This window comes from Rhinolophus sinicus, chromosome 17 (genome assembly GCF_057876585.1).
Source record: "Rhinolophus sinicus isolate RSI-liver-muscle chromosome 17, RSI-T2T, whole genome shotgun sequence".
Lineage (NCBI taxonomy): Eukaryota > Metazoa > Chordata > Mammalia > Chiroptera > Rhinolophidae > Rhinolophus > Rhinolophus sinicus.
Window position 1 is genome coordinate 75,547,567 of NC_142517.1, and position 27,427 is coordinate 75,574,993.

The 27,427-nt window shown below is 35.8% G+C and overlaps 1 protein-coding gene across 9 annotated transcripts in view; it reads left to right on the plus strand.

The window, feature by feature from the left end:
* Positions 1-27,427, plus strand: part of CBLB (Cbl proto-oncogene B) — a 211,509-nt gene that overhangs the window by 66,440 nt on the left and 117,642 nt on the right. For all 9 annotated transcript variants that reach the window (XM_019742950.3, XM_019742954.3, XM_074332483.2 and 6 more), the window contains one exon: positions 18,104-18,250. In XM_019742950.3, the coding sequence (XP_019598509.1) occupies positions 18,104-18,250 (147 nt within the window). The remainder of the gene's footprint in view (positions 1-18,103; positions 18,251-27,427) is intronic.

Consider the following 27,427-nt stretch of genomic DNA (forward strand, 5'->3'; position numbering starts at 1 on the left):
GGAATATTGGGGAACAGTGTGTTTCTCCAGGGCCCGTCAGCTCCAAGTTGTTGTCCTTCAGTCTAGCTGTGGAGGGCGCAGCTCAGCTCCAAATCCAGTCACCGTTTTCAATCTTTGCACCGTTTCAATGTGTTGCGGGCGGCACAGCCCACCATCCCATGTGGGAATTGAACGAGCAACCTTGTTGTTGAGAGCTCGCGCTCTAACCAACTGAGCCATCCGGCTGCCCCACTGATATCTTTTTTTTTTAGTTGGGGAAGGGGAACAGGACTTTATTGGGGGAACAATGTGTACTTCCAGGACTTTTTTCCAAGTCAAGTTGTTGTCCTTTCAGTCTTAGTTGTGGAGGGCGCAGCTCAGCTCCAGGTCCAGTCGCCGTTGCTAGTTGCAGGGGGCGCAAGCCACTATCCCTTGCGGGAGTCGAACTGGCAACCTTGTGGTTGAGAGCCCACTGGTCCATGTGGGAATCGAACTGGCAGCCTTCGGAGTCAGGAGCATGGAACTCCAACCACCTGAGCCACTGGGCCGGCCCTATGTCTTATTTTTAACAGGGGATAAGTTTGGACTGAAAAGTAGCCAGTGGGGAGGTCAGTCTCTTGAGGTCATAAGCTTGGTTTCAAGGACTGAATGTGCAGAAAAGAGCAAAGTCCTCTTCCTCCTTCTTTACCCAGAGAACCAGAGAAGGGGATAGGGATGGATATTCTATGTATATAGGAATATATATATATATATGTATATGTATGTGTATATATATATATATATATATATATATATATGTATGTATAATATATATAATAAATATATATTTTTTCTATATATATTTTTTTATTTTTTTATTGGGGAATATTGGGGAACAGTGTGTTTTTCCAGGGCCTATCAGCTCCGAGTCAAGTCGTTTTCAATCTAGTTGTGGAGGGCGCAGCTCACTGGTCCATGTGGGAATCGAACCAGCGACCTTGGTGTTATGAGCCACTGCACTCCAATCACTGAGCCAACCGGCCGCCCTATTTTCTATATTTATACACACACACACATATATATATATATACTAGTAGTATATATATACATATAGTGACACATACACATGCACACGTATATATATTATACACTGAAAAATGTCCACATATTTATGATTATCTTTATCCGTTAATAGGTAGTACATCCATATATTTAAATAAGTAAGGGTTACTTAAGAACTGAAATCATCATGTGCACTTTGAGCCTGGTTTCTTTTTGTTCAGCGTTGTGATTGTCGATATCATCCTATTTGCTGCATGTTGTTGCAGTTTGTTTATTTTCATTAATGTTTATTATTTGATTTTGTGAATATTTCACAATTCATCCATTCTGTTACTGATGGACATTTGACTAGTTTTGAATAATGGTACTGTGAAGGGTCTAGAACATGTCTTTGGTGAATGCATGCATGCATTTCTGATGGATATATATATACCTAAGAGTGAAATTGCTGTCTCACAGGTTATGCATATATTCTGTTTTAGTAGAATTTGTGTATGTATTTTTAACATTTTACTATGTTTACATAATATTGTTAATTTTTTGGTCATTTAAAAATGAGTTAGGGCTGATTAATTGGTTAGCCTAGCTCACAAGAAAATGTTGCCTATTTATATTAGGACAATATGTGTGTGTGTTTGGTCTGTGACATTGGGCCTGTCACAACCTTTTCGAGTTTGCGTTTCCTCTTCTATAAATAAGAAGGTCCAAATAATTATATGATTTCCAAGATGCCTTCATCTCTATTTATGTGATGAATTTGAAATGTCATAAAAGAATGTTAGTATGCTTTTGTGGAATGTGCTAACTCAGGGAGAACAAAACTACCTGAGAAGGTGAATGTTGATCATGTCATTTTCACAGTACATAATATTGGGATATGCAGAAATCTTTCTGGGCTTTCTGGTAAGCAGGCAGGACTTTTAGTAAGAGGCTAATTCACATAAGACTCATGTTACAATAATGAATTTTTCTTTCTTTACATGGTAACAGTTGTCAAGGAGTTTAACAGAGAATATTTGAAATTATAGCACAAAATTTTACTATCCAAATCATGTGATAACCTGGAATTTTATATCCAAAGAAATCTTTGTATTTTGTGTTAAACTTTACATTGAATTAAATGGATTAAATGGGAAATGTTGTGTTCAGTCTTATTTTTAATATTGGCTGACTATATTTTAAAAGTCATTCTTTTTCCTCCTGGCCTTTTTTCCATATATAATCTGTATTCAGAAGTCAGTTTCAGAGTTGGAAACAATGAGCTAATATTTCATAGGTGAATAATAACTAGTTATTAGAAAGCCATATTTAATTCATTTTTGTGAGAACCTTCTTTGACACTTCCAACTTCATTTCTTTTCCAAAGCTTGTAGTGTGTCCCTAGATCAAATTCTTCAGCTGTGATTAGAGGATATTAGAGTTACTGCAGGGTAAAACTGCTATACTCCCTGTGATTTTTCTGAACTTTCCCTCAGACCTGTCCATGGCTGAGAACTGGAAGTTATAGCAGGCATTTTAGTGAGTCCTTCATGAAGTAAAATTTATTCAATTTAATACAGTACCTTCCCCCCCCCCCCCCGAAATTGTGTTCCCTCTTGTTCTTGTGTGAAAACATTCCTTAATGTCAAATAGATGATTGGTTTTGTGTTAATGCCCTTTTGCAATCCTATGTTAGTTTTCCCTGTTTTTGTTGTTCCCCATTTCAAGGTCTTTTAAATGAAAGAATTTGGAAACCAGTGGTTTATAGGACACCTACCTCCATCAGTCCTTTTATATAGCAAAGCTGGCTTCTCTGTATCAGTTTTTCAGAGCCTCTTAGTTTTACCCTTGATTTATGACTCTGAGCTGCCTCTCGTGTTGGGCATGCCTGTATGCTTTGCCAAGAGAGTCTCTTCCTGCCTTTCACTTTCCTTCTCTCAGGTGCCAGAATGGAGCAGCATTGCCCGTAGGGTTCTGCCGCCGCCCCTTTCAAGCTTCCCCTCTCCCTGGCCCAGCTCCAGCTTCTGGTGGTGTGTTCTCACTCCAGCACAGGCTGCACCAAGATCTTTCTCTTTGATTAGATAGAGTTTCTTGTGATAAAATTAGTTGGGCCTCTTTGACATTTTTCAAGGATATTTATGCTGGTGGGTGAGCAGGGAAGCCCTGATAGCTCTTTGATTATTAAGTTAGAGAGAGAGATATAGCAGTTGGAAAAATCAGTTTTAGGTGGAGAAAGCACCTTTGCAGCATTTGCAGAAGATATTTTTTTTTATATCTCAGCTGGCAGGTCTTACTCTCCCCCAGCCCCATCCCTCTGCTGTTCTTAAGGATAGAACCAAATCTAGTAGAAGGATGGCTTGCATTTGGGAATCTGAAAGGATATTGATGATTGAGGGAGATTATTGAAGGGAAACTAATGTGCTCCTTGCTCAAATTAGACATGGGTGAGCCGCACTTAACTGAACTGGTGATGTGTGTGGTCGTCTTCTATTTCCTGTAGTAGGAGGAACCAAGCCCTCTCTCTGACCTCTGGCAATGCATTAACCAATCAGCAGAAATGAGCTCTTCTCCAGGATAGAGATGTAGGGCTGAACTGGGGTGTGGTGATGAGGTTATTATCAGTCTAATGTTGATAATTTACAAATATGGAAAGTACAGACTGTCCCAGGACTGGGTCATCAAGGACTAGTTGTTAGTTCTGTAGGGTTGTTGAGCAAGAAGGTTGACAAATGGAAGCCCCGTCACTAGTTGCCTTTGAGGTCTGTCCTGAAAGAGAAGCTAAATTGTTCTAAAACAATGATGTTTCAACCCCGTGTGATGTAGCTGACTCCTAGCACATTGATGAGGTCATGAGAGGGATGGAAAGATGGGTGGTTTAGGACAGCAGAGTGGAATCTTCCACAAATCTTTAACTAGGTGCTTAGATCTTGGGGCTGTTTTACACGCAGTTTTACCTAGAGGCAGAACAGTGTCAAGTGAAAGATCTTTTGAGGTTCCTGCTAAACCAGTGGTTTTCAGCTGTTTAAACATGCATGTGAATCACCTAAATCTATTAATCTGCATTAACGTGCAGAGTATGATTCAGTAGTTCTGGGGTAGGGCCTGGGATTTTGCATTTTTAACAACCATGAAGTGATGTTTATGTTGCTGGTTCATGGATCGAATTTTCAGTTTAATTATTAAACATTTATTGTTGTTCTTGCCCTAGATCTTGAGTGCCAAATTGAAATCTAAGGCCCACAAAGTAAATATTGTCACTCATTCTCATTCATGTTTAGTCTTTCTTTCTTTACACTTGACTATGAAAATACTATTGACAATGAAAAAGATATACTTAACTATTCTGTGTTGTGTGTGTGTGTGTGTGTGTGTGTGTGTGTGTGAACTATGGGAAGAACAATAATAAATAATAGATATCAATAGAATCTAAATTAAATCCACCAATCAACATACTGGAAATTCTTTCTGATCCGAAAATAAATGCTAGTGTACGTACTGCTATTTGCAGACATATCATGCAGTACCAAATTCATATGTGCGTTACACCGAACAGATGTCTGAGAAACAGATTTTTGTGGCAGATTTTGACACAGGAAATACATCAGGCTCCATAAAACTTAATGGAAAAATGTATTGCTTAACTACGGTCCATTTTTAAAGAGCAGATTACAGTGCACTCAGTGGAATCAAACGGGTTTTATTCTTGAGAGTTTTGGCACTCTCCTACCCAGGGAATTATGTACAAGATTGTCACTTGGGGGCATGGTGTTGGATTGGTTATTGATAATGTGGTGTTTGGGGTTGGCCATATTGACTATTCTATTTTAGACCGTGGAAAATGGTACATTTCTTTACTACACTAAATATTTATCTGGTGAATCATTTCTGGAAGTGAGGGAATTACTGTGGTATTTTGAAATGGAAACACATCTTTTCAGCTGTGCATCACAATGTGATCTCTGTGTCTGTTTCAAATGGTAATACACCAGGGGCTGAGAGTCTGCCAAAGTACAACATCTGCTTCTGAGACATAGGCTTCTGGTGCATTTCTCTCTGTGTGCTATTGTTTTCTCAATTTGTTAAATCTAGATTATATTCCATCAAGGGTATAGGGAAGGAACCCTCAAAATTCAATTATTATCTTACAATAGGGAAAACTTCAACAAAAGCTTTTAAATTTGGATGAAGCTCTAAGAATTCCTGGTTATTAAATTATACCTTGTGATACATTTGATTGAAATTGGTTTTCTTTTTCAAACTGCCCCTACATGCAGTCCTCCCTGGGGGGATCAGGTTTGGCCATGACGGCCTCTGCATCCTTGAGCTGCCGGGTAGATGGTGAGCCTGTGCTGGGGGAATGGGCAGGCCTGCTGCACAGGGAGGCAGTTTCGTATCTACCGTGTGGTCTTGCTACCCTATCTGCCTCTTCCCTGAGTACAAGTCACTTCTGACCCTGCAGTCTGTCATGTTTCCAGACTGATCTACAGCTACATGTCTTTGTCAAACACACTTGCTGCTTTTGCTCTGGCGTGTTCTTCTGCCTTTCCACTGCCTCTCTGAACTTTATTTAGGAGTCCCAGAGTTGAGCACTTTTCTTTAGCTCCTGCATTCCTGAAGCACATTGAATGTACCTTAGTTATACAGTTACACTGTGTTATAATTGTGTTTTTATATGTAATTACCCACTTACATGATAAACTCCCAAAGGGCAGGGATGTAACTGGTTTTCATCTTACTGTCCCCGTTACTTACCATAGTGGCAGATCATAGCAGAGCCTCAGAAGATATTTGTTGAGTGAATAAATTTTATTTAAAGTCACTGGCATTCTATATATGTAGAGCACTATTTCTGTGCATATAAAATCGTTCTGAAAAACAGGGAGAACTGACATTTGTGCAAGCAAGCTAGACTTTTAGACAGCGAGCTGCATCAGGGGGTAAGGTATGTCAGGAAATGAAAAGATTAACTGGTAATTGCTTTTATAGCCTGATCTCTGTGGATTATTTGTAGCTTTTCTTTTTCCCATATTTAATTCCTTTACTTGATTAAGCAGGAAATAAAATTTATATGTTATTACACGATCCTTCTCCCCTTATTCTGGTGTTTACCTGAATATTAAAAATGGCTTTAAAAAAAATGTTTGGATTTTCTTATTACTATTAAGTTTTAAATGATAGGTATCTCCAGGAGTGGCATAAAGATTGATTCTTATGCTTATTGTATAAATTAAATCCTACAAGTATAGATATAGCAATACAGCTATAGAACAACCATGTCACTTAGAAGAATTTACATGGGTAGACAGGTGCAATGATCTCTTCAGCAGTATTTAAAATGTCTTCTCAAAATTATTATAACGATGGTTTAGGTGCAGCTGGGCGCTAGAAGAATTATGCTAAAAAATCAGTATGTATACTTCAGCATTGATAAGTAAGGGATTATTAATAGTGTTTGGCTTTTAAACAGAGACCGGGTGAATAGAACTAGACAAGCCAACATCCAGAATGATTTCTTATCTAGACATGTGTCAACTGTAGTTATGTTAAATTGTCTTCAGAAAACATGTGGTTTAAATGGCGGCTCAATTAAAAGACTTCCACAAAGTCTATAAACATTACAGGTTTTTGCTTACATTTTACATATGATGTTAAGGGGATTCTCTCCCTTTGAGCATTTGAGACTTGTAGAAATTAAGTTTGTTGTCAGTAGCAATCAGTGATTAGCCTAATGGTATTTTCGCAGCTCAGTTAGTTGTGTGGTTATATAAATAAATATGTTTGGGGAATTCATTGTAGTAGTAGGCTGCTTTATAATTAGTACAGTCCAGATTTCTTGTTGCAACCTCTCTTGGTTGAGTGCAGCTTCTACTTTATGTGTTGTTGGCTAGGGTACTGAGCCAGAGAGTCTAGTGGCCTCACTCAACATCTGCTGCTGTCTTGCAGTTGGGGAATCACTAGAGGCTTTCTTGCATGACTGCTTGGGCTTCCTCACAGCATGGCAACTAAATTCCAAGGGTGTTTTCTAAGATGTAAAGGCAGAAACTGCAGATCTCATCAGGCCTAGCCTCAGAATTGATACCATGTCATTTCTACCACATCCTGTTGATCAAAGCAAGGCACAGCCTGGCCCAGATACAAGGGGAGAGGAAATAGACTCCACTCCATGCTGGGAAGAGCTGCATACATTTTGGGGTCATCTGTCATCCTCCACGTATCCTCTGAGATAAGTACTGCTGTAATTCATACTTTAGAGAGGAGGAAACTAAAGTTTAGGTTAATTTAGTACCAAAGATTATCCAGTTCCTAAGTGGTTTAAGCTCCAGTTTGACTCTGGAGCTCCAGCTTTTTACTATAGTAATGTGTTGCCTTCAGGGTATATGTAGGCAGATTAGATGTATTTGTCTTTCTACTTTAAAGCCAGTATCTGATGGGTGGTTTTATTGATGTGGGTTATTCCCACAGACTGAAATAGTTAAGGGATTTGTTTCATATTATTGATTAGCCATCATGTGGTAAACATAACAGTCTCCCTAAATTTGGATATTTCTAAACTCTTGGTTGAGATGAAAGTTAAAAATTCTTCAACCTGATAGTATCCTATGCCTACTACACATATTAGCACATTTCCTTACCAAGAACAAATAAATAAAACCTACTTTCTAAACCTTAAGTTTCCCAACGGGGATACTCTCTTCTAGTAGTCTGCATTTTTCATATGGTTTTAATATTCTGGTGTTTACTATTCATTAACATTAAACACAGAGCTTTTAAATTGCCTTTTATTATGATTTTTAAAAATTTCTGCTGCTTTGTGGTTTTCTTTGTTTTGAGAGCTGATGTTATTCAAGGATTTTTCTTTGTTGGAAAAAGAAAAATAAATGTAAGAGATGCCTATTATGGTAAAGAGCAAAATAAAAATCAAGGCTTCCAAATATACTAATGAGTTTTTATACTTACTATAATTTCAGTTTTCTATGTTAGCTTTTTGTATCCTGACTTCAGGATTTCTGCAGTCTCAGACTGAGGCATATTGAGGAATGTCTGGAAATTGAAGATGCTATATAGCATGTTATACTTACATATAGTTGCAGGTTGTGAACTGGATCCACAATTTTTGCCTAAAGCACGTGGACTTTTAGTGCCAGACCCATCTAATCACCTCATACTGGCTGGAGTAAAAGTGATGATAGTGCCGTAGAGTGTTATGGGACCTCAGAACTTAGGTACACAATCAAGTCGTGTTATAGAGGACAAACTTCGGATAAGAGCAGCTTTCAGTTCATTCTCACATCAGGGAGTAATCAGACAGGTAGTGTTGGGTCTAGAACTCTGTGCTACCAGTGCCATGTTCTCCACCACTATATACCTGTGTTTCTTTCATGAGGCTTTTTGTTGGAAATGTAGAAACCACTCATCTAGAAAGGCGCTATACCCACCACTCACCTACAGAATAAGTTACATCCAGTTTAACTTTTGCCAGTTTAAGAAAATCTTAGATCTATTTTTAAAAAATATGTTTCTTGTTGTTGCTGTATTCAGAAAGTTTAAGAATTTTGTAGTGTTCCTGGGAAAATTTTACTGCTAACAACTGGTAAATTATTACAGCCATGTTTTTCTGTGATTGCTTTACCTTTCTGTTTTTCATTTTGAAAGGAAAAAAGTATCAATATAATCTTACTGCTTAAAAACAAACAAACAACCCCCCCAAAAAAAACAAAAACAAAACAAAAAAAACACACAGCATTTCTCTATGGGGCCATAGACATCTAAATTACTCCTTTCTCTTGAACCATTATCATACATACATGTCATATACCTGGTAACCTGAAGAAAAATGTGGGCAATTGAATCCTCTGCTCATGTGTGACTATAAATTTCTTTTATGCTGTTGTATGACAAAGGATATATGTGATGTGCTGATTTATCTATATAACTATCAGGGACGTTCTTGCTCCTAAAAATAATTCAACTTGAGTTGCATTTTTTAGGAGACTATTATAAAGATAGGAGATAAAGTCGCCCATTAGAATTAGACTCTTCATTTTATTTAAGTAGTTCCTGGACTGTTTGATCTTTGTATTCCCTGCTTTATTTTATTCTAAAAATGTGAAATTATAATTGAGTCCTTCTTTTAGGGAAGGATTTGGAAAAATACTCGTGTGCCACTGGTGAATGTACTATAGAGGAAAGGCTAATCCTTTGGAGAAAATTGAGAATTAATAGTTAAGTAAATGGTCTGGGGTCCAGAGATGCCTTCTCAACTTAGCCCAAGCAGCCTGCCTGGATATCAGGGGGGGCCTGTCAGAGGATGTGGGGGCGCGGTGTCTGGAAATCTATTTACTGTTCCACAGACACACCATAAGTTTGCCTGAGAAAATCAATATAATGGCTTTTCAATGACATTTTTGTTTCTTGTTGAATATAAGAAAATTTCAAGAAAAAAATGAAGAGATAAATTATAAACCATCCAGAGATTATTGTTTTTTATTTTTGTATATAGCCAATGTTTGTTTCTATTTATCTATAATGTGATATTTAGCTTTTTAATAGAACTGATACTGTACTGGCATACTATTTGTTATCCTGCTTTTCTCCACACTTTTATTACGTGGTGTGCACATACACATAAAACACTATGATGTGGTATACATACCAGATTATACCCAAAATAAATGAGAATGTCTTGGCAAAATTGCATTTGTTTTTATTTTTATATTTGCCCTACCATATGAATAAAGATGATTTTTACCCCAGGGGAAGATGTGGAATAAATCTCATGATTTTAGTTTTCTTCTGTCAGTAACATAAACATGAGCCCCCGAGTGATGAGCTAGCTTTCTTCCTTCTGTGGCTCATTTGTCTTTTACTTGCTCCAGTCCAAGAGAGCAGGATTGAAGTTGGAAAAAGGTATCAATGAGAAAAATTTCCAGAGCTAAAAGAAGGATGTAACTGTCAGGGAACAGATAGTGTGATGGGAAACGATGTTATGCTTCCTCAGGAAATACGACAAATGTGTTCAGTTTACTAGAGTTTCTGGAAACTGCTCATGGGGAATGTAGCATTAATTTCCTTTAGCCTACTGATATTATATTTTGCCATTCACAAGTAAAATTTTTGCAAAAAAAAGGGAAAGAAAAGAAAGATCTCAGAACTCACAGGACAGAGACTTTCCCCCCCTCTAATTTAGAGTCAAACATGGTATTTTCAATTGTCTATTCAAACGGTTTTTGTTAAAATTCCTCATCAAGGTTTAGAAAGTTGATGCCTTACTGCATACGTAGTTTCTGTAAACTGTGTTTTTTCCTTTTTGTTTAAACTTCAGCAGAGATTTTTTTTTAAATTAGTTTCAGGTGCAGAAAACAATGTAATAGTTAGACATTTATCTTTTATATCCCTCGCACAGTGACAACCCCCTCCCCCATCCACTCCCCCTCTGACATCACACAGAGCCATTACATTTCCACTGTCTCTATTCCTAATGCTGTACTCCGCTTCCTGTAACAATATACATATATAGATAGATAGATATAGATACAGATATAGATATGTGTGTGTGTGTGTGTGTGTATGTGTGTGTGTATATATATATATATATATATATATATATATATATATATATATATATATAAAATTGTAGTTGACATTCATTATTGTTCAGCTTCAGCTTCAGGTGTACAGTGCAGTGGTCAGGCATCTACATCTTCCCTGAGGTGGTCTCCCTAATGAGACAAGGTACCGTTCCTATCTATTTGTTCATTAGGACTGATTTGTTGTCAGAAAATCCTTTCCTATTTATAGTTCTTTAAATATTTTCATAGTCCTTGACATTAACATTTGTTGAATATCTGTTATGATTAAGAAGCCATTACAGGTAAAGTTAGACTTTTTTTTCTCCAACAAAGACTTTTGCTTTGATAGAAATACGGTGCAATATGCATATAAAATAACCGTGATTCTCTTCAGAGAAACCGTTATGCTGTGGCAGGTAATGTGAAATGGCAGGAGTGGTGTGACATTTGAGAGCCTGATAGATCACCTGGGGAAGGGGTATGGAAATGATGCCACGGGAGTACTTGGACATAAAACTGGTGCAGGTGAAAGTTAAACAGGCTGAGGTATAGAGCTATGGATCAGAGAGGAGGAAGAGATGGATTAACTTGAGGTGTGGATCAGGAAATGCAGACCATTCAGATAGCTTGAGGGAAGCACTGAGAACTGGTGTGAGAAGTAGTGGAAAGGTATCTTGGTCCCATGGAAAGTAGAAGTCCTTGAATAAAATATTATCTTGGAAGAATTTTAAACTGTATTATTTGAGTAAAAACCTAACAAAGGCCATCCTAGAAGTGTCAAATATGATAAAAATTAAAATAGTGGATTAGGGATGTAACAACTAAAAGATAATTAAGGATTTTCCATTAGAAGCAGTGAATACTCACTAATTGTCATAATTCAGATTCTTATTTTAGTACATGTTTTTTTTATTTTTATTTTTATTTTTATGGTGGCCTAGTGGAAATTTCAAAGAAAAAAAGTGAATCTAGATTTAAAAATAATGTTTCAAGGTCAAGTTTGTTTTGTTTGTTGATGATACTCTTCTCTCAAATTACTCAAGGTCATAAGAATATAGTTTAAACTTCGAATGTTTCTATTTCTTTGGAAAAGAACCTAACAAAATCAAACAAAATAAAGTTCTATCTTCTGGTTGCTTCTATGTGAATGACATACCTATTATTACTTTCCCCTTAGTTCACAGAACTTTCATTGTATTTTATCTTAAATAAAAAGGACTGTAGGAGTAGATTCGTTTTCTTTTCTCTTTCAAGTTATAGGCTGGTCTATATTTGTAAGATTTATCTTTACAAATGATACTTGTTACAGATTAGGTTGAATCAAAGGACATCTAACACCAAAGACAAAAGAGTTTTCTTTATTGAAGTAGATATTGTTAAGCTTTTAAACCAGATGAAAGTACGAGTGATCATATCATTCTGTAGTAGGGTTCTCATAATAAATTTCCCATGTAAAACTGTTTGTTGAAATCATCAAAGCGATGTCGTTAATCCTACTTTGGCATTGCCACAAAGTTAAAATAAGTGGCATTTAAAAAAATTATTTGGGAAGCTTTATTGCATATATTGAGATAAGGTTTATTACAGTCCTTTTCTTCATGCAAACTGCTGTCATAATCATAAGAGATTTTAAAATCCACACGAACGGCTTCATTCAACCTTGGAGTTACCTAATTTGTAGCCTAATTCACCTTCACTCTACCTACCCAGTGCAGGGCTCTGGTCAGAACTGCGTCACCCCAGACATCATAAACTCCTCTGTCTCTCACTGATGACTCACTTTTTTCTGGTTCTATCTCAGCTTTATTCCCACTACATTTTTCTATACCTTTGGAGATCTCTAAGTCCTTTAAATTAATTCAGCGTAGGTTCATGTCATCTTCATCTTTGTACCATCATTGCCTAATCCAAGCCTAGAATATAACAGACAATCAAGATTTGCGGACTAAATGACTGAATGGATGAATCAAATACTTGTCCGTTGTTCGTTGTGGAATTTCGAAAGCTCACCATAGTAATTGATGATCTAAAGTTGATGGTGAGTTTACCTCATTAAGATGGCTGTCAGTTTAATGAGCGATGGAAGAAAGACTACTATGATAAATATACTTTTAAACAGAAGTGGTAGGTAGAATTAATAAGTAATTTGTTGAGTGTTTTTAAAATTAGATATGTGAGGCTCTTACCGACAGGTCTTAATTACGTCTCATAACAACTCAGTGAGACAGGCATTTTTATTTAAACTTTTTAGAGATGAGGAAACTGATTCAGAGAGAGAAGTTAAGTAACTTTTTCAAGACTACTAGCAGAGTGAGGATATGACCATCAAACTTCAGGGCCAAACTCTTTAACGTAGGATAGTTGAGAAATTAAGTGGAATATCTTTTGAATGTCTCCTGGGAACTGGTCAAAGTGTACTTACATTTGAACACAATAGGCATATTCCCTGTTTGAGTTGTGTTTAAGTAAGGCATTTGTAAATTGTGCATTTAAAAAAGCAAATACTATATTTAACCTGATGGCAGTATCCTTGTTTTGAAGGATAGCCTCTTGCTCTTAATAGACCCTTGTAGGCCGCATGTTCGAGAGTATACTACACAGAGATCAAAGAGATGTCCAGGGTTCATCTTTCCCAGCCACAATTTTGGGCTTCACCTCCCTAGCCTTGTTAGTAGAGGCGTATGTATTCTTTAATATAAGAAAAAGACCTTCCTTGGTTACCTATTTTACTGTAGTTTTTGGACTGACCTCACTTGCTAAATTCCTTTTTAAACAAACAGTTCAATTTCTATGAGGTAACATGGAGCGGCTTGAAAAATTGTCCTACTTTCTGTGTTGCAGGTCAGATCATTTCTGTGCGCAATTCTGACTTCTTTTATGACCTGGGGTAGACTGAGTCTTTGTTGTTATTTGGACTTCTATGACATTTATGTCGTACTCCCCTTAGACAGATTGAAAACTTGAAAGCATTTGGGCAGGGGTAATGGGTAAGATCCAGTTTTATGTAAGGTTCTCAGGATCCATCTTAATAATAGTCTATTCCCCAGAGGGGGAAATGAAAGACAAGGTTTTCACCAGCCTAGTCCCCTCAGAGTCTTAGGAACTGAAGTATTCCCAAGGTCAAAAACAGTGTGAAGTAACTCTATAAACCTGTCTTGGTGGGCACTGCATCAGAAATACAGTAAACGGAAATTGCTCTTTAACTGGACGTAAGTTTCATTTTAAGTGCCATTGTTTGTGTTCTTTATGTCCTGCGTTTCTTTTTATATTGAATTTATTTCACCTTGTAAAGATTAAGAATATGTTCTAGCTTTTAAATGTGAGAATTGAATTATTAATAGTTTTTGAATTAAAAAAAAAATGGTTTCCCCTTTCTTCTCCCAAAGCAGTACATTCTCACAGACTTTGGACTTCACTGATGTAAAGTGTCATTTAAAGTTTTTCACTAACTCAGCATTTAAAGCTTTTTATTTTCCTTGATTTATGACACAGTTGTTTGTTTGTGTTTTTGAATGGAGAAAATGCAAAAAAACTACATGCAGTCTAATTAGATTACATTCGTCGTGTGCCCCACATGTTCAGTGAAGGCTACTAATCAAATTTTGATTTTTATTCTTCAAATTTAATTCATTACCTCAAGATGGCTATATTGTTGCATTGCTGCCACCATATTGTGTCATCATAATCTGTCTTTTTTGCCCCGTGCTCCGTGATACATTTATTAAGAGTAGGATTGTGTCATTCTGTATCAAACCTTGTGTATGTCTAGTTCCCTTATGATGTTGTCTGTAGCCACCTTAAGCTACAAGGACTGATTCATGAACAGTGAAGTTCCATCATTTCAGTAGTCATGTTAATTCACTCTGGTTGAACCTCGCATTCTGTGCAGTAATGTAACGACTTTTGGAGAAATTGGATCATACCATTTTAAAGAAATACAGTGTTAGGTGATTGAATCCAGGATAAATGAGATAGTTTGCTTCGTAGGTGATATTCTTGATATTGCGGATGCATTACTCATACTTGATGGTTTTCATGTAGTTCACTTTCCTTCTCTCCCCCCCCCCGTTTTTACTCCTCTTTCCCTTCCTTCCTATTCTTCAAGTCTCCTCTAATATTAACATCTTTATTGGTTTACCCAGTATATTGAAATCCAGAAGTGTTTATTGATTACCCGGTATATCAAAATACTTTTATTCCATAATGGTTTCTTATAACCCAAAATCTCACACAGAACAAATTTTTAAAAAGGGCTTAGCTTGTGATGGTTAATGGGAAATCTGTGTCAGTCGTTAGTCAAAATAAAGTATTTGTTATACTAAAAGAATATTGCAAAATTCCTTATAAAATTAATTAAATGTATAAGATTATTGAGATTTTTCTTTATAGACAAAATTTTACTATTTTCATTGTTTTGGGGTAGGTGAGTTTCAGTGATGGAAACATAGTCCTAATTAGTAAGCATCAAATCCTTATTAAGCAGTCATCATCATTGGTCTTTTGATGAGAAGCAATCAAGTGCACTTAGGGAAAATTGGCAAAGTATGGAAAATTTTCTTAATAGGAAAAAATATATCAGCTACAAAGATGTATGGCTCTCGCCTTTCTTCCTACTATGTCTAGATGGTTAGAGATGACTGTATTCTTGGAATTTACCTTCAAAATTGGAGGTTAATTTTTTTTAAATGGGTATCTAAGGGTGCAGAGTAGGGTGGGGAATTAAAGAAAGCACATAATGTATAGCAAAATACAGTAAACAAACAAACAAAGAAACCCATTGAATCGTGTAAAAGACAAAACTTATTTGTTATAATAAATTTAAATGACACCGGCTAACAGAATTAGCTGTCAATTCTTTTCCTATCTTGTTATGGATTGCAAGCACTGTAAATTAATCTTTTAAATAATGGATATCCAAAATGATCACTTCCGTATGTATGGTGTATGTGTGTATTTAAAAATGAAATATAAAATAAACATATAGTCTGTTATATGTGAAAAATAAGGTAACACAAAACTCTTGCATTGACATATTTTTAACAACTTGAATTTGAGTTTTTTAAAGACTGAAGGCAAAATATATGTATTTTCTTTGCCTTAGGTGTGCAAAAAATCAAATAACTTTCAGGAACAAGAGAATTCAACTATGTACACATTTTATAATTAAACAGTGATTAGTTACATAGATATTAGTGATTATTAGAACTTTTGGACAGTAAATTATAAAGATAAAATGTTACTATTTTTGTTTTAAAGTTTAGTGTCTGCATAGCCTGTGGATCAAATATCCAAAATGGGTAATCATTGGCATAGTGTTTCAGACTTTAGATCTAACAAGTAAAAAATGAAAAACATTTGGATATGATTAAAGAACAAAGAAGCAAGGGGAAGGAGAGCAACCATTTCAGAAAATATGGAACAACTGGTTCACCCTAATTATAGCCATCTTGATTTTTCTTTTTTCTTCTGTATGTATCAATTGAAAGTTTGGTGGAAAATTAACCCTTTTGCCTAATTATAGAAATAAATTTGTTGCAGATTTTCTAAAGTGACTTTATGCTTTGCCATAAACTCAAATTTCAAAAGTCAGTTGCAGTTTGTGTTGGCCACAATTCTTTCCTTTGATAGAGTTCAGCAGTTTACTTTTCATTTCCTAAGACTGAATTTCTTACATCTACCATCATCTAAATGAGGATGTGTTGACATAAATGAGAAGATCAAAGATTCAACTAATTAAAGACGTTTTACATTTTAATTAGGCTGAGTTGTGCGGAAGTGTGGCTGAGTCTAAGCAAATGAGGGAACATTATGCAAAATGATAATGATTTTGCAGATTGTTTATTATTGCCAGTCAAGCACTAACGTCAGGCCTGTGTTCTGACCCCTCTTTTTCATAAATCTTCTCATAGATAATAAAGGTTATGGAAATTCATCTCAATAGAGATGAGTTATTGAGATGCAGATTACTTTATACTTTATTGCTTTCTCTTCATTCCTACTTTTTGCACTTTTTATCACAAGTACCTTCATTTATTCTGTATTCATCTTATGTAGATAGCTACATGTTTCTTTTGTAAATGTTTTTAGAAAAAGTGAAACCCATTGACTTTAATGACACGTACATATTATATGATCTCTTTGGTACCTAACATGCTTTTTTGCTTGTTACTTGAGAGTCATTAAACACAGGGACATGAGTAAAAATGAAGTAAAGAACCATAACTTGCAGTGTCAAAGTCCTTTTGAAACATTGTAGGGCTTTAAATATATTGCAGATTTGAAGGCTTTCTCTGTTAATTTTCCTCTCTACTTACTTTTATTCCTAAACTAATTGCAGCCCCACCTCCACCCCTCAGACCCCTCAACACACACAGAAAAGCAACTGAAGTTTCAAAACGGAAAGACTGTGTATAGACATATTGAGTGATGATGATTTCTGAGGAAACAGGAATATAATGAAGCAAGGTCAGTTCAAAACTGAAAAGTTCTTTACTATTTAGCACTCTTTCAGTTTTGGGCTGATTAACATAATTAACATTGTAAACTTATGAAATTAACATTGTAGGAAGGGGTGCAGATGATAACTGTTATTCTAAAATATGAATCATGTCAGAATCCTCAGCACTTCACATGGAAATTAGAATAGAGGCAACATCTACATTTCCCTCCATTGCAAACCAGTTTTTCACGCTGTGATAGCTTTTTATTTCTAAAACAGAGATTTGATTATGTCCTTAGTCTGTTTAATCCATTTTGGCTCCCCCATTACTTATAGCAGGAGCTCTCGCTGAGGGGAACACATTAGAATTGCTCAAGGAGCTTCTAAAATATGCACGTATCTGGAACCCATCACCAGAAACTCTGATTTTTTTGGTTGGAGTGGAAAGTGTGTTTGACAAAAACTTTGTTCATTGTTTCAGATGCCTCTTTATGTCATGTTCCAACAAAACTTTTTCCTCCTTTCTCATGCCATTTCCTCTAGTCCCCTTCTGCTCTTCTCTAGCCATACTAAACCAAGATATTATACAAATAGTTTTATTCCGTACTTCCATACTTTTGTACATGCTATTCCTACTCTCCATAATATCTTCTCTTCCCTCCCTTTACTTCACTCTATTCTAAGTCTTTCATTTGTCAATTACTTATTTTCCTAGTTTCTCCTCTAATGACAAATCTTCCCTTACTCCCCCATGTTGAAATAGTCACTCTCTTTTGTGTTTAGCATTTATATTTGATTATAATTTATTAGGTGCCCATCTCTCCCGTTAAACTCATGTACATTATCTCGTTCATATTTATATTGAATGATTGTATAAATTAATAATAAGTGAAAATCCTGTTAGGAATTTCAATGTACAACTTATTGTGAACACTGTTTTTAGGTGCTTTATTAAATTAAGGTTCATGATCAACATCAAAACCTAGGTTGATACTGTACATAATTTTACTTTTCGTAATACATGATTCCATTAAAACATATGCATATATATATTTATTTTTTTCCTTCATTTTTCCCCCCTCTTGTGTCTCTACAGGCGAAATCTCACAAAACTATCCCTTATCTTCAGTCACATGCTGGCAGAAATCAAAGCAATATTTCCCAATGGGCAATTTCAGGGAGATAACTTTCGTATCACAAAAGCAGATGCTGCTGAATTCTGGAGAAAGTTTTTTGGAGACAAGTAAGTAAAAATCATTTTATAGTTTTGATCCCTTTTTGAAGAATGACCCTAGACCTGCCTCCAGTTCCTTATGGTATAGATATTACTTAGTATTTTCAGAATGTACTTGAGTGTTTTTGGTTGTTTTGATTCCTAGTTTTTCTGTTTAGGCACCAAAAGTATATGTCAATAACTGAATAGTTTTGTGTTATTGCAAAGTAAATATCAATTATACAGCATCTATTTATATCATGAACATTCATTGAGTTAAATAGTTTGCTCTAAGAAGCAGACGTGTAAGAGAGTTTCTACACATGAGAAACTCATAACTTTTTATAATTTAATAAACAACACACAAGACACATACAAAGTAAGAGGCAGAAATGGATAGATACTTTAAAGATGGCATAAATAAATTGCTCTGACAATTCAGAGAGAGGAACAGTTGCTTCAGAGTTTTAGGAATCAGGGACTGCTTCCTGAGGGAGGTGGTATTTAAGCTTGGTTGAGATCTGAAATTAAGGTGGGAGGAGGCCTTAGCACCCTGATTCAGGCTTTCTTAGTATCATTGCACAGAGAGTATACCTGTGTAAACAAGATACAGAAATGAAGATATTGTCATCACAAAGTTGCATCATATCACAAAATAGGTAGGTAAAGATGTCGTCCTTTAGGGACTTCCTGTGCAGACAAAGTCAGATGAGTTTAGTAAATAATAGGAATTGAATGTCCGAAGCCAGCATAACTTAAATAAAACATGCAAAACTATTTTTATTATTAGTTTCAGGTGTACAAAACAATGTAATAGTTAGACATTTACACCCCTCACAAAGTGATAACCCCCCACCCCCAATCTACTGTTCCTCTGACATTGTATGTAGCTGTTAGCGTTCCACTGACTCCATGCAAAACTTTAGAAAAATTTAGTAAGATGATCAAGAACTGAGCATCTGGAGGCAAACTTGTTCTTCAGTAACCTTTTAAAAGTCCCCTTTGATGAGAGAGCACCTCAACATGTCCTTGAATGTAGGCAGAACCCCAGCTGAGTATTAAGTGATTGCTTACACATAGATTATTGTTTTCAATCTGGAGTTGAAAGTCTACACTTACACATTAACTGGTGAAACGAGACAAAATACTGGTATACATTTCTGGTGGTCTTAGCCCTCTGATACTGGTGAATTAACTGTAACATTGTGTTTCCTTTTCTTTTTCTAGAAAGTGGTATGTTTGTAGCTACCACAATGATTAGACTATACTTACATAGAGCAATGCACATTTTATTACATACATAATGTTTTGGATTTGAAAATGTTCAAGTATTTTTCCCACTTCTTAGTAGAATATATTCTGAATTATTTTTAGGCACTAAAGGAGGAAATGCCATTACTGCCATCAACGGGGACATTCTGTTCCAGAAATCTAGCTATTTGTAATGCTCTAATATCCAATCACAAATGAGGAATTTAAAAAAGGGTTCAATCTCATCTGAATTAGAATAATAGCCAAAAGTGTACTAATTAAATATTTGTGAATAGTGGAAAGCAGAAAGGCATTGCTGAGTTCTGGGAGAAAGAACTGAGAGAATTTCTTGAAGTTACAGCTCATATATTAACATTGTGAGCCTAATGCAAACAGTCGGTGACCTTTAAAATAAACTGCATCTTAAAATTTTAAGAAAATCTGTGGGACAAATTGTGGTATTTCTTTTTGAAAACTGAGAATTTTAGTGAGTTATAAAATGGTTTGCTTATGAGGAGGTCAGTAAAAAATGGAAAGAGTGCTCATACATTTTTCAAGAGAAGAGCTTATTTTGCTGGCACCTCAAGCCACAGAGAAATATGCATTTGAAGCATCTTTATTTTCCTTTATTTATAGCCATAGACATCAAGGGGCTGAAATTTCTGTTGAACTGCTACATGAGTTAAATCACTACTAAATCAAATGATATTCTTGAAGTATCAATTACGTCCTCTCCCCACCTTCCAAATCCTTGTACTTATGTGTCCTGTCTTCATGTACTTGAGAAAGCTACTTAATTTTTCTTTAACATTTTCACTTTTGGGATGAGAGCCAAATTTAAAGCTGCTTCTTGAACTCAGACATATTTCTACAGTCATCAAACCTAATGATTCTTTTAATAGATCACTGGAGAAACCATCATTATATTCTCCATGGGTTTTCACTTTATAGTTCCACAGTATTTTATTGAATGAGGGAACAATGAATGAATGATACAGCCTTTCAAAAGGTTGAATTATTTTGTCTTCCTTATGCTCTAATACGAGTTTGTATTTTCATATAACTTAGTTCTTATATGGAAGCATTCCTGTCATTTATTTTGCTACACATTGAGGGCATGTGAAAATGCTTTTATTTGACCTAACCAGTGCCTTTGATCTTAAAGCAGTATTTTTTCCCCAAAAACAGAACCATTGAGAGGTTAGTACTAAAAATAGCCAAACATATCATGATTTTTTATAAAGCAGCTTTTAGCTTAAGGAGTATTATTGTGACTTTTTTTCCCCCAAAAGGAATTGTCTGCAAGAATGGAATGCTAAGATTGAATTAAAATTGGGGAAAAACTATTTTTCAAAGGACTTTGGAAAACTCCTAAAGACAATTTTAGGATTCAGACTTTATAAAAACAGGCAGCAGACAATAATCTTTAGGCATCATATGTCTAATGATGAATTTCTGTGCTTCTCAACTGTTTTGAAGTCACGGCAGGGGCCATCTCTCTTTTTAGGACCCAAGCCTAGCTGTCAAGATGCTCTAACACATCATGTGTCATGGTAAACTGGTTGGGAAGTTCTGTATTTGTTAAACTTTTATGCAAATTAATTGAATGGTTTAATGGTTGAGTCCTGCTTTTGCTTTTTTAGTTTGATGACCAGGAGATAGTAGAATTATGTAGGAAAAGAGAAATGGCATTATTGAATAAATGTGTCTTAAGTAAATTCTGCAAAATGAGACCAATATCAAACTGAATTTTCACACTTTGTTAGTAGTTTATAATCTAGAAACTTTAAAGCATGAAGCTCAAAAAATATGTTACTAGCTGTTAAAAAAAATAAAGACCCATTAATGTGTTAGACTGTGGATGACAGTCATTTTTCTAAGCAGGTCAGGTCACAGCCACTGGGCTACTTGTGCTAAGTACTTCTTGACATTGGGGAGATTTAGACATGCATTTGCAACCAAATTATAATTCAGCATGAACCTTGAATTCTAACACCTGAATCATTTTATGTTTCCTTTGTTCCCCTTTGTTTACTTAAGTTCTGTTCTTCAAGTTCAAATTCTTCCCTGGCTTTCTAACTGGTCCCTCTATCTTCAGTAACAACCTATCCAGTTGTTTTCCTTAGTGAGACCAGTGAGCTCTCTAAAAAGTAGAACTGATCATAATCATTCTCTCTTATTTTTTTGCCTAAAGTGCTTCTATGAATCCTTATTGATTCTCAGTTAAAGTGTAAAATCTTGTTAACATGACACGATTTAGGGACTATTTTTTCCAGCTTCATCTCTTCGTACTCAGTTCATCCTCAGAGAAACAAACTACTCAGCACTCCATACTTATTTCCTAATGTGCTTTTTTCCTCCCCCCGCGACTTACCTAGTATGTTTGTTTCTCTATGTTGCACCCACTACGTGGGAAGCCAGTTTCCCTTGCCCTACCTACCCAGTGTTGCCACTTTGGAAGCTCTCTTTGAGTACCTGAATCTCAGGCGGACACCCCTATTCTGTGCTTCCAGATAGATACCTGTGCCGATGACTGTCATACTAGACTACAGTGAACCGATGACATTCACGTTTCCCAATAGACTAGGAGGATTCCTTGAAGGCAGGGACTGTGCCTTACTGATTGTTATTTCTCAGAGCCTGACACATTTCCTGGTATGTGTAGACACTAATAAATGTTAACAGACCATCTGAATAATTGAATGGATGGGTGGATAGATGGGTGATGTCTAGTCTCCGCTCAGATTTTTCAGTGCCTTTATTATCTACATTAAAAAAAAAATCTACAGTTCTCCCTGGAATACCTGTCTTCTCTTTTTCTTTTCTACCATCCCAGAATTTTGACACCCTTCTTCAAATCTAGTTCAGAAATCCCCCTTTCTGGGTTGTTCTTAATAATGTATGCCCTGACACACATTCAACTTTGAATTACCCCAAGCTTTGTGTTCTTGTTGTATTTTAGATATATTATTGAATGTATGTTTACTATGTGGGTCTTTCCAGCTCGACTATGAAGCTCTTTCTTGACTTTTTATCCAAAAATTAGTGAAAACAGATACATTTATTTGAGTTATGTCAAACTCTGTAGCCAATGCTTTCATATAAGCTAACTCCATTTTTAAAATAATCTTTAATCATTCTTTGAATGGTTATTGAATGAGTCCTTTGGGTGCTGTAGACATAACAGAGATTTAGTAATTGCTGGTTGAGTTCATGACATATTTTCCCAGCATTTAAGTTTTCTCTGCCTTTACTTATGCCCTGTGTTTTAGTCAAGTGGATTGTTTGGCTCTTTCCTGACACATTAACAGTTACAAGTCTCTGTGTCCTTTCTCATGTTGCTCCTTCCTTGAAGATGTTTATAATTTCTGGCATCAAAGTTATTACTAATCTTTCAGTGCTCATCTCGCTTCTGATTCTATTCCTATTATTACTTGATCTCTTCTTAAACTCCTGTAAGCTCTTGCTTATCCTCAGACATTTACTATTTTCATTGTTTCATTAAGATTACTTGCCTAGTTATCTTATTTCCCATTAGGCTATCAGCTCCATGAAATCAGGCCTATTTATTTGTCTTTGTATTTCCTGAAGTAAGCTCAGCACAATGTCTCATATTTAGACTTTTGAGAACTGTTGTTCAATTAATTCAAATGAATTGAGGACTAGAGACATGTGTGTGAGCATGTGCATGTGTGAGATAGAGAGAGACACAACTTACTTGCTTAATTGGGGAAGCAGCATGCTTAGGGGTCATCTGTGTTCAGGTTCTGACTGCAATATTTACTAGTTTGGTGACTTTAGGTGAGCTACTTGGTCTCTCCATGAATCAGTTTCTTCATCTATAAAATGGGGATGATAGTAATAATACCTACTATCTGGGGTTGCTGTGAAGGTTCAAAGAGTTGAAATCTGCCTACAAGGCACACAGAACAGTGTCTGGCACATAATAAGCACTTTATGTTGTGGACTAATGAAACAACTTGAACCTTTCATCTTGCTCAAAACCCCATGAGTATATTTATTAATTCTACAAATAATATAATTAATATTCAACTTTGTATGATGGAGATTCTGTAGTCCCTAGAAATCTAAAAGCAAAAGCCTAAATAAATAAATAACTAGTTTTCTAAAATTGTGTATATCCCTAAATAAAAGTAGGGTAGAATATGAGAAACTGCCCTGCTTACCATGGAAAAACATGATCTATTTAGAGCTTGGTTCATTACCTCTACCTTTGATTTCCTGGGGAAGTGGTATGGACCTTCTTTGGTTTCCTGTATTTTCCTTTCACTTTTAATAAGAAACAAAGGACAATGTTTTTTGTTTGTTTGTTTGTTTTTTACCTTTCCAGTGAGTGAGATACATGTTTTTCTATCATATTAACTAGATCAGTTTTCTCTCTAGTCAAAGAAAGGGCAATTTAGTCATACTTAATTAAAGGAGGGGTCGCATAATACAAATTAAAGACTCTTTCCAGGAAACTTTGCAGCAGGAGCTCTAGAAAGAAAGAGAAAAAGAACTGAAATGGGTCTCAAGGAGTGCTATTTAGTGTTATTATTTAGTCAACTCCTATTATTTCCTGTTTTAAAAAAATCAAAGTATCTTTATATCAATGAGGAAAATAAAATTAGAAGTCTGTTTTGTTCGACCCATTGCAATGAGATCCTAAATACAAAAAGCAAATAAAATGCCACATTATAATTTTCTACCTTGAAGCAATATGTATTCAATTTGAGGAAGACAGTATATTGAAACATTAATATTTAAAGTCAGTTCAGTCCCATTAGGAAAGTGCCTAAGGAATGTCACAGATAGTAACTTAATTATTTACTAGAGCGATTAGAGGATGGCTCTGCTCAGTGGAGGAGCTGGTTTGGTGTCTGGGTTGCACATGTTAGTAAAGGACTGTGGCAGTCTCTTCAGCAGCGGGCAGTGCTGTGGTGGGGACTGACTTGTTACCGCCTCTGCTCTAGAGAAAGGTACAGAGTAACTTAAAAGTTACATAAATGCCATTCTTTTTTTCCCCATCTTTTTTTTCTTTTTCCTTCTTCTGTCTTCACTGTGAATCCCTCGATAAGTGACATTTACCTCAGTGAAATCACCATTGTTTAGGTTCTGGTTCTCATTCTTGAAACCTGATTTCATTAGAACCAAGAGTATGTTTAGAGAATGGACACAGTTTAACTGAGCTCACAAACTGATCTGTAACCCAGAACAATGGTTTTGTTGTTGTTGTTTTTCCCCCCCTTGGGCAGGTGAGGATGCTTGGTTCACTGTAGATAAATTGTGTGTGGAGCCATATCATATCCAGAACATTCCTTGGTAGACATGGAATCAAATAAAGGGTTGTAGTTTATGATCCACTATAGGAACCCCCTGACTCAAAGACCAAAGTAATTGAAATTGTTATTCTCTCTCGGCTGATGCCCTGAAAGCTCTATCCATTTCTGCACCTTTGGACTTTCTTTTTCCATCTGCAAAGTTGTATTTTTAAAGTTCTGTTCTTTAGAGCCCTGAGAACAGTGGGGATCGACTGATGGGTTTGATGTAGAGAGGTGGTCATATTTGCATTTTAGGTGGGATGCTCTTGGGGAAGTATGGGTAATGAATTTGAGCAGTGGTTTCTAAACCCATTTCATTGTAGTCTTTATCATTAAGTACTTTTTGAGCATATTATCTGTCTCTTTATCAATCAGTATCTATCTATCTATCTATCATCTATCTATCTATCTATCTATCTCTATCATCTATCTTTCTGTCTATCTATCTATCTATTATTGAACAAACAAACAAAAAGCCTTTCACAGCTGAAAGCTTTTTTTGTTTGTTTGTTTAAAAGAAAGGGTTTATTGAGCCACGTGCTAACCGAAAAAGGACGAGTGGGTCCTGGGGAATGCAGTCTACACCACCAGCAGCAGGGTTAGGGAGAAAAGACAAACATGTCCACTACCCCTAAAGTTGATGGGTACTTTTATTAATTATGTTTCGAGGGGGAAAAAAACGTTATTTTGAAAAAATTTACATTGGTTAAAGATGGGGGGGGCGGGGACAGGAAACGTGAAACAGGGCCAGTTCTATGATAGGTACATAGCTTGTAAGAAAGAAATATTTCCTGCTTTTGATTGGAAAATTCATGCATATGCAGGGTGCTGTGGGGTCTGGTGATCCCTACAGAAGCTGATTCAAAGCACCATTTAGGAATGTGAGCAGTCTTTTGTTAGTTGGCCCACAGCTATTAATTTGTTAATTATTCTTTTTCTTTTCTCTCTTCAGCCTGATGTAATTTAATGTAGGACATCTCCGAACTTTTGTCACTATCTACCGTCTGCATGCATATATATATATATATATATATATATATATATACATATACATACACACACACACACACACACATATATACATATATGTGTATATATATATAAATACATATCTACTACTATACAAATAGTATGTATTATTTGTGCATAATACAAATAAAGGGCACATAATATACATTTTAAAAATGATATAAAAATGCAAGTAGAATTTCAGTATTTTCTTCTCATCACGAGAAGGTTCATCTTGTGTGCCACTTGGAATCTGTGACTAGGATTGTCCCCCCTCTGCACCAACACACTTTAGAAACTGATAAAAGAGAAGGAGGAGATAGATAGGAGGCTGTTGTAGAAAACTAGGTGGAGATTATAATAATAATAATAATACACTTAAAATAATACATGAAATGAAATATAATCAATATGCAAATTATACATAAATAAAAAATATATGATTTTAAGAATGATAGGAACATACAATTAACCATGCTTGATTATTAAGATTTCTGAGGTTAAAGAAGGTAGTCAAATATGATGCCTCAGTCTCTGATTTGAACAACTGGGTACCATTCACTGAGACAAGAAAAAGAAGAGATTTGGAACCGCATAAATTCAATTCGGCATATGTTCAGCGGTGTGCACGTAGACAGATCCATGTGATGATATCTATTAGTAGCTTAGATATACAACCTGAGTATGTGCCAAGAATGTAGACTAGGGATAAGGTTTTAGGATTGACAGTATGTTTAGGAGAGTTTGCAGATTGACAGCCTGTAGAATGTTTTCTTTGGCCTCATGCAATGTTTAAATAAAGCAATTAGTTGGTAATTTTTAAAAATTATTTATTTTACCAAAAATGGATTGTATTGAATTTCATTGAAAAATTGGGAGTGATGGCAACACTAGATCTGACTTCGGACAGGGCAACACTTGGCTAGACCTGGGTGTCAGCTGCCCAGTTTAGATGTGCTCTCCTCCAATATACTGTAGTTCTTACCTGGACCTCTTTGCTCATTTACATTATGTACCTGATCCCCAGATATTTGACTTTCATAGTCTCTGAAAACTATTGAAGCTATTGGACTAACTGATGTAGACCATGAAAAATGTGCAGGGAGAATGAGAACAGATCCTTAAGGAATTCTGGTGAATGAAGTATGCACAGAAGAAATTGAAGGGAATGGAGGAGTCACCAGAAAAGTAATGAGAAAACCTGGGGACTGTGGTATTATAGATGCTAAAGGAAGATAGGGTTTAAACTGCTAGGGAGATGAACCAGATAATACTGCTTCAAGGTCAACTACCGTGTTTCCCTGAAAATACCACCTAGCCAGACCATCAGCTCTAATGCGTCTTTTGGAGCAAAAATTAATGTAAGACCCGGTCTTATTTTACTATAAGACTGGGTCTTTAATGTAATATAATATAATATAAGATAAGATAATACCAGGTCTTATATTAATTTTTGCTCCAAAAGATGCATTGGAGCTGATGGTCCGGCTAGGTCTTATTTTTGGGGAAACAGTAGATAAAGACTTAAAAGTTTTCATTAGATATTGTAGCAACAAAGCATTTATAATCTATTTTCTCTTTTTAAAATTCTGCAAGTCTCCTTTGTAACCAAAGTTTTAATAGGCTC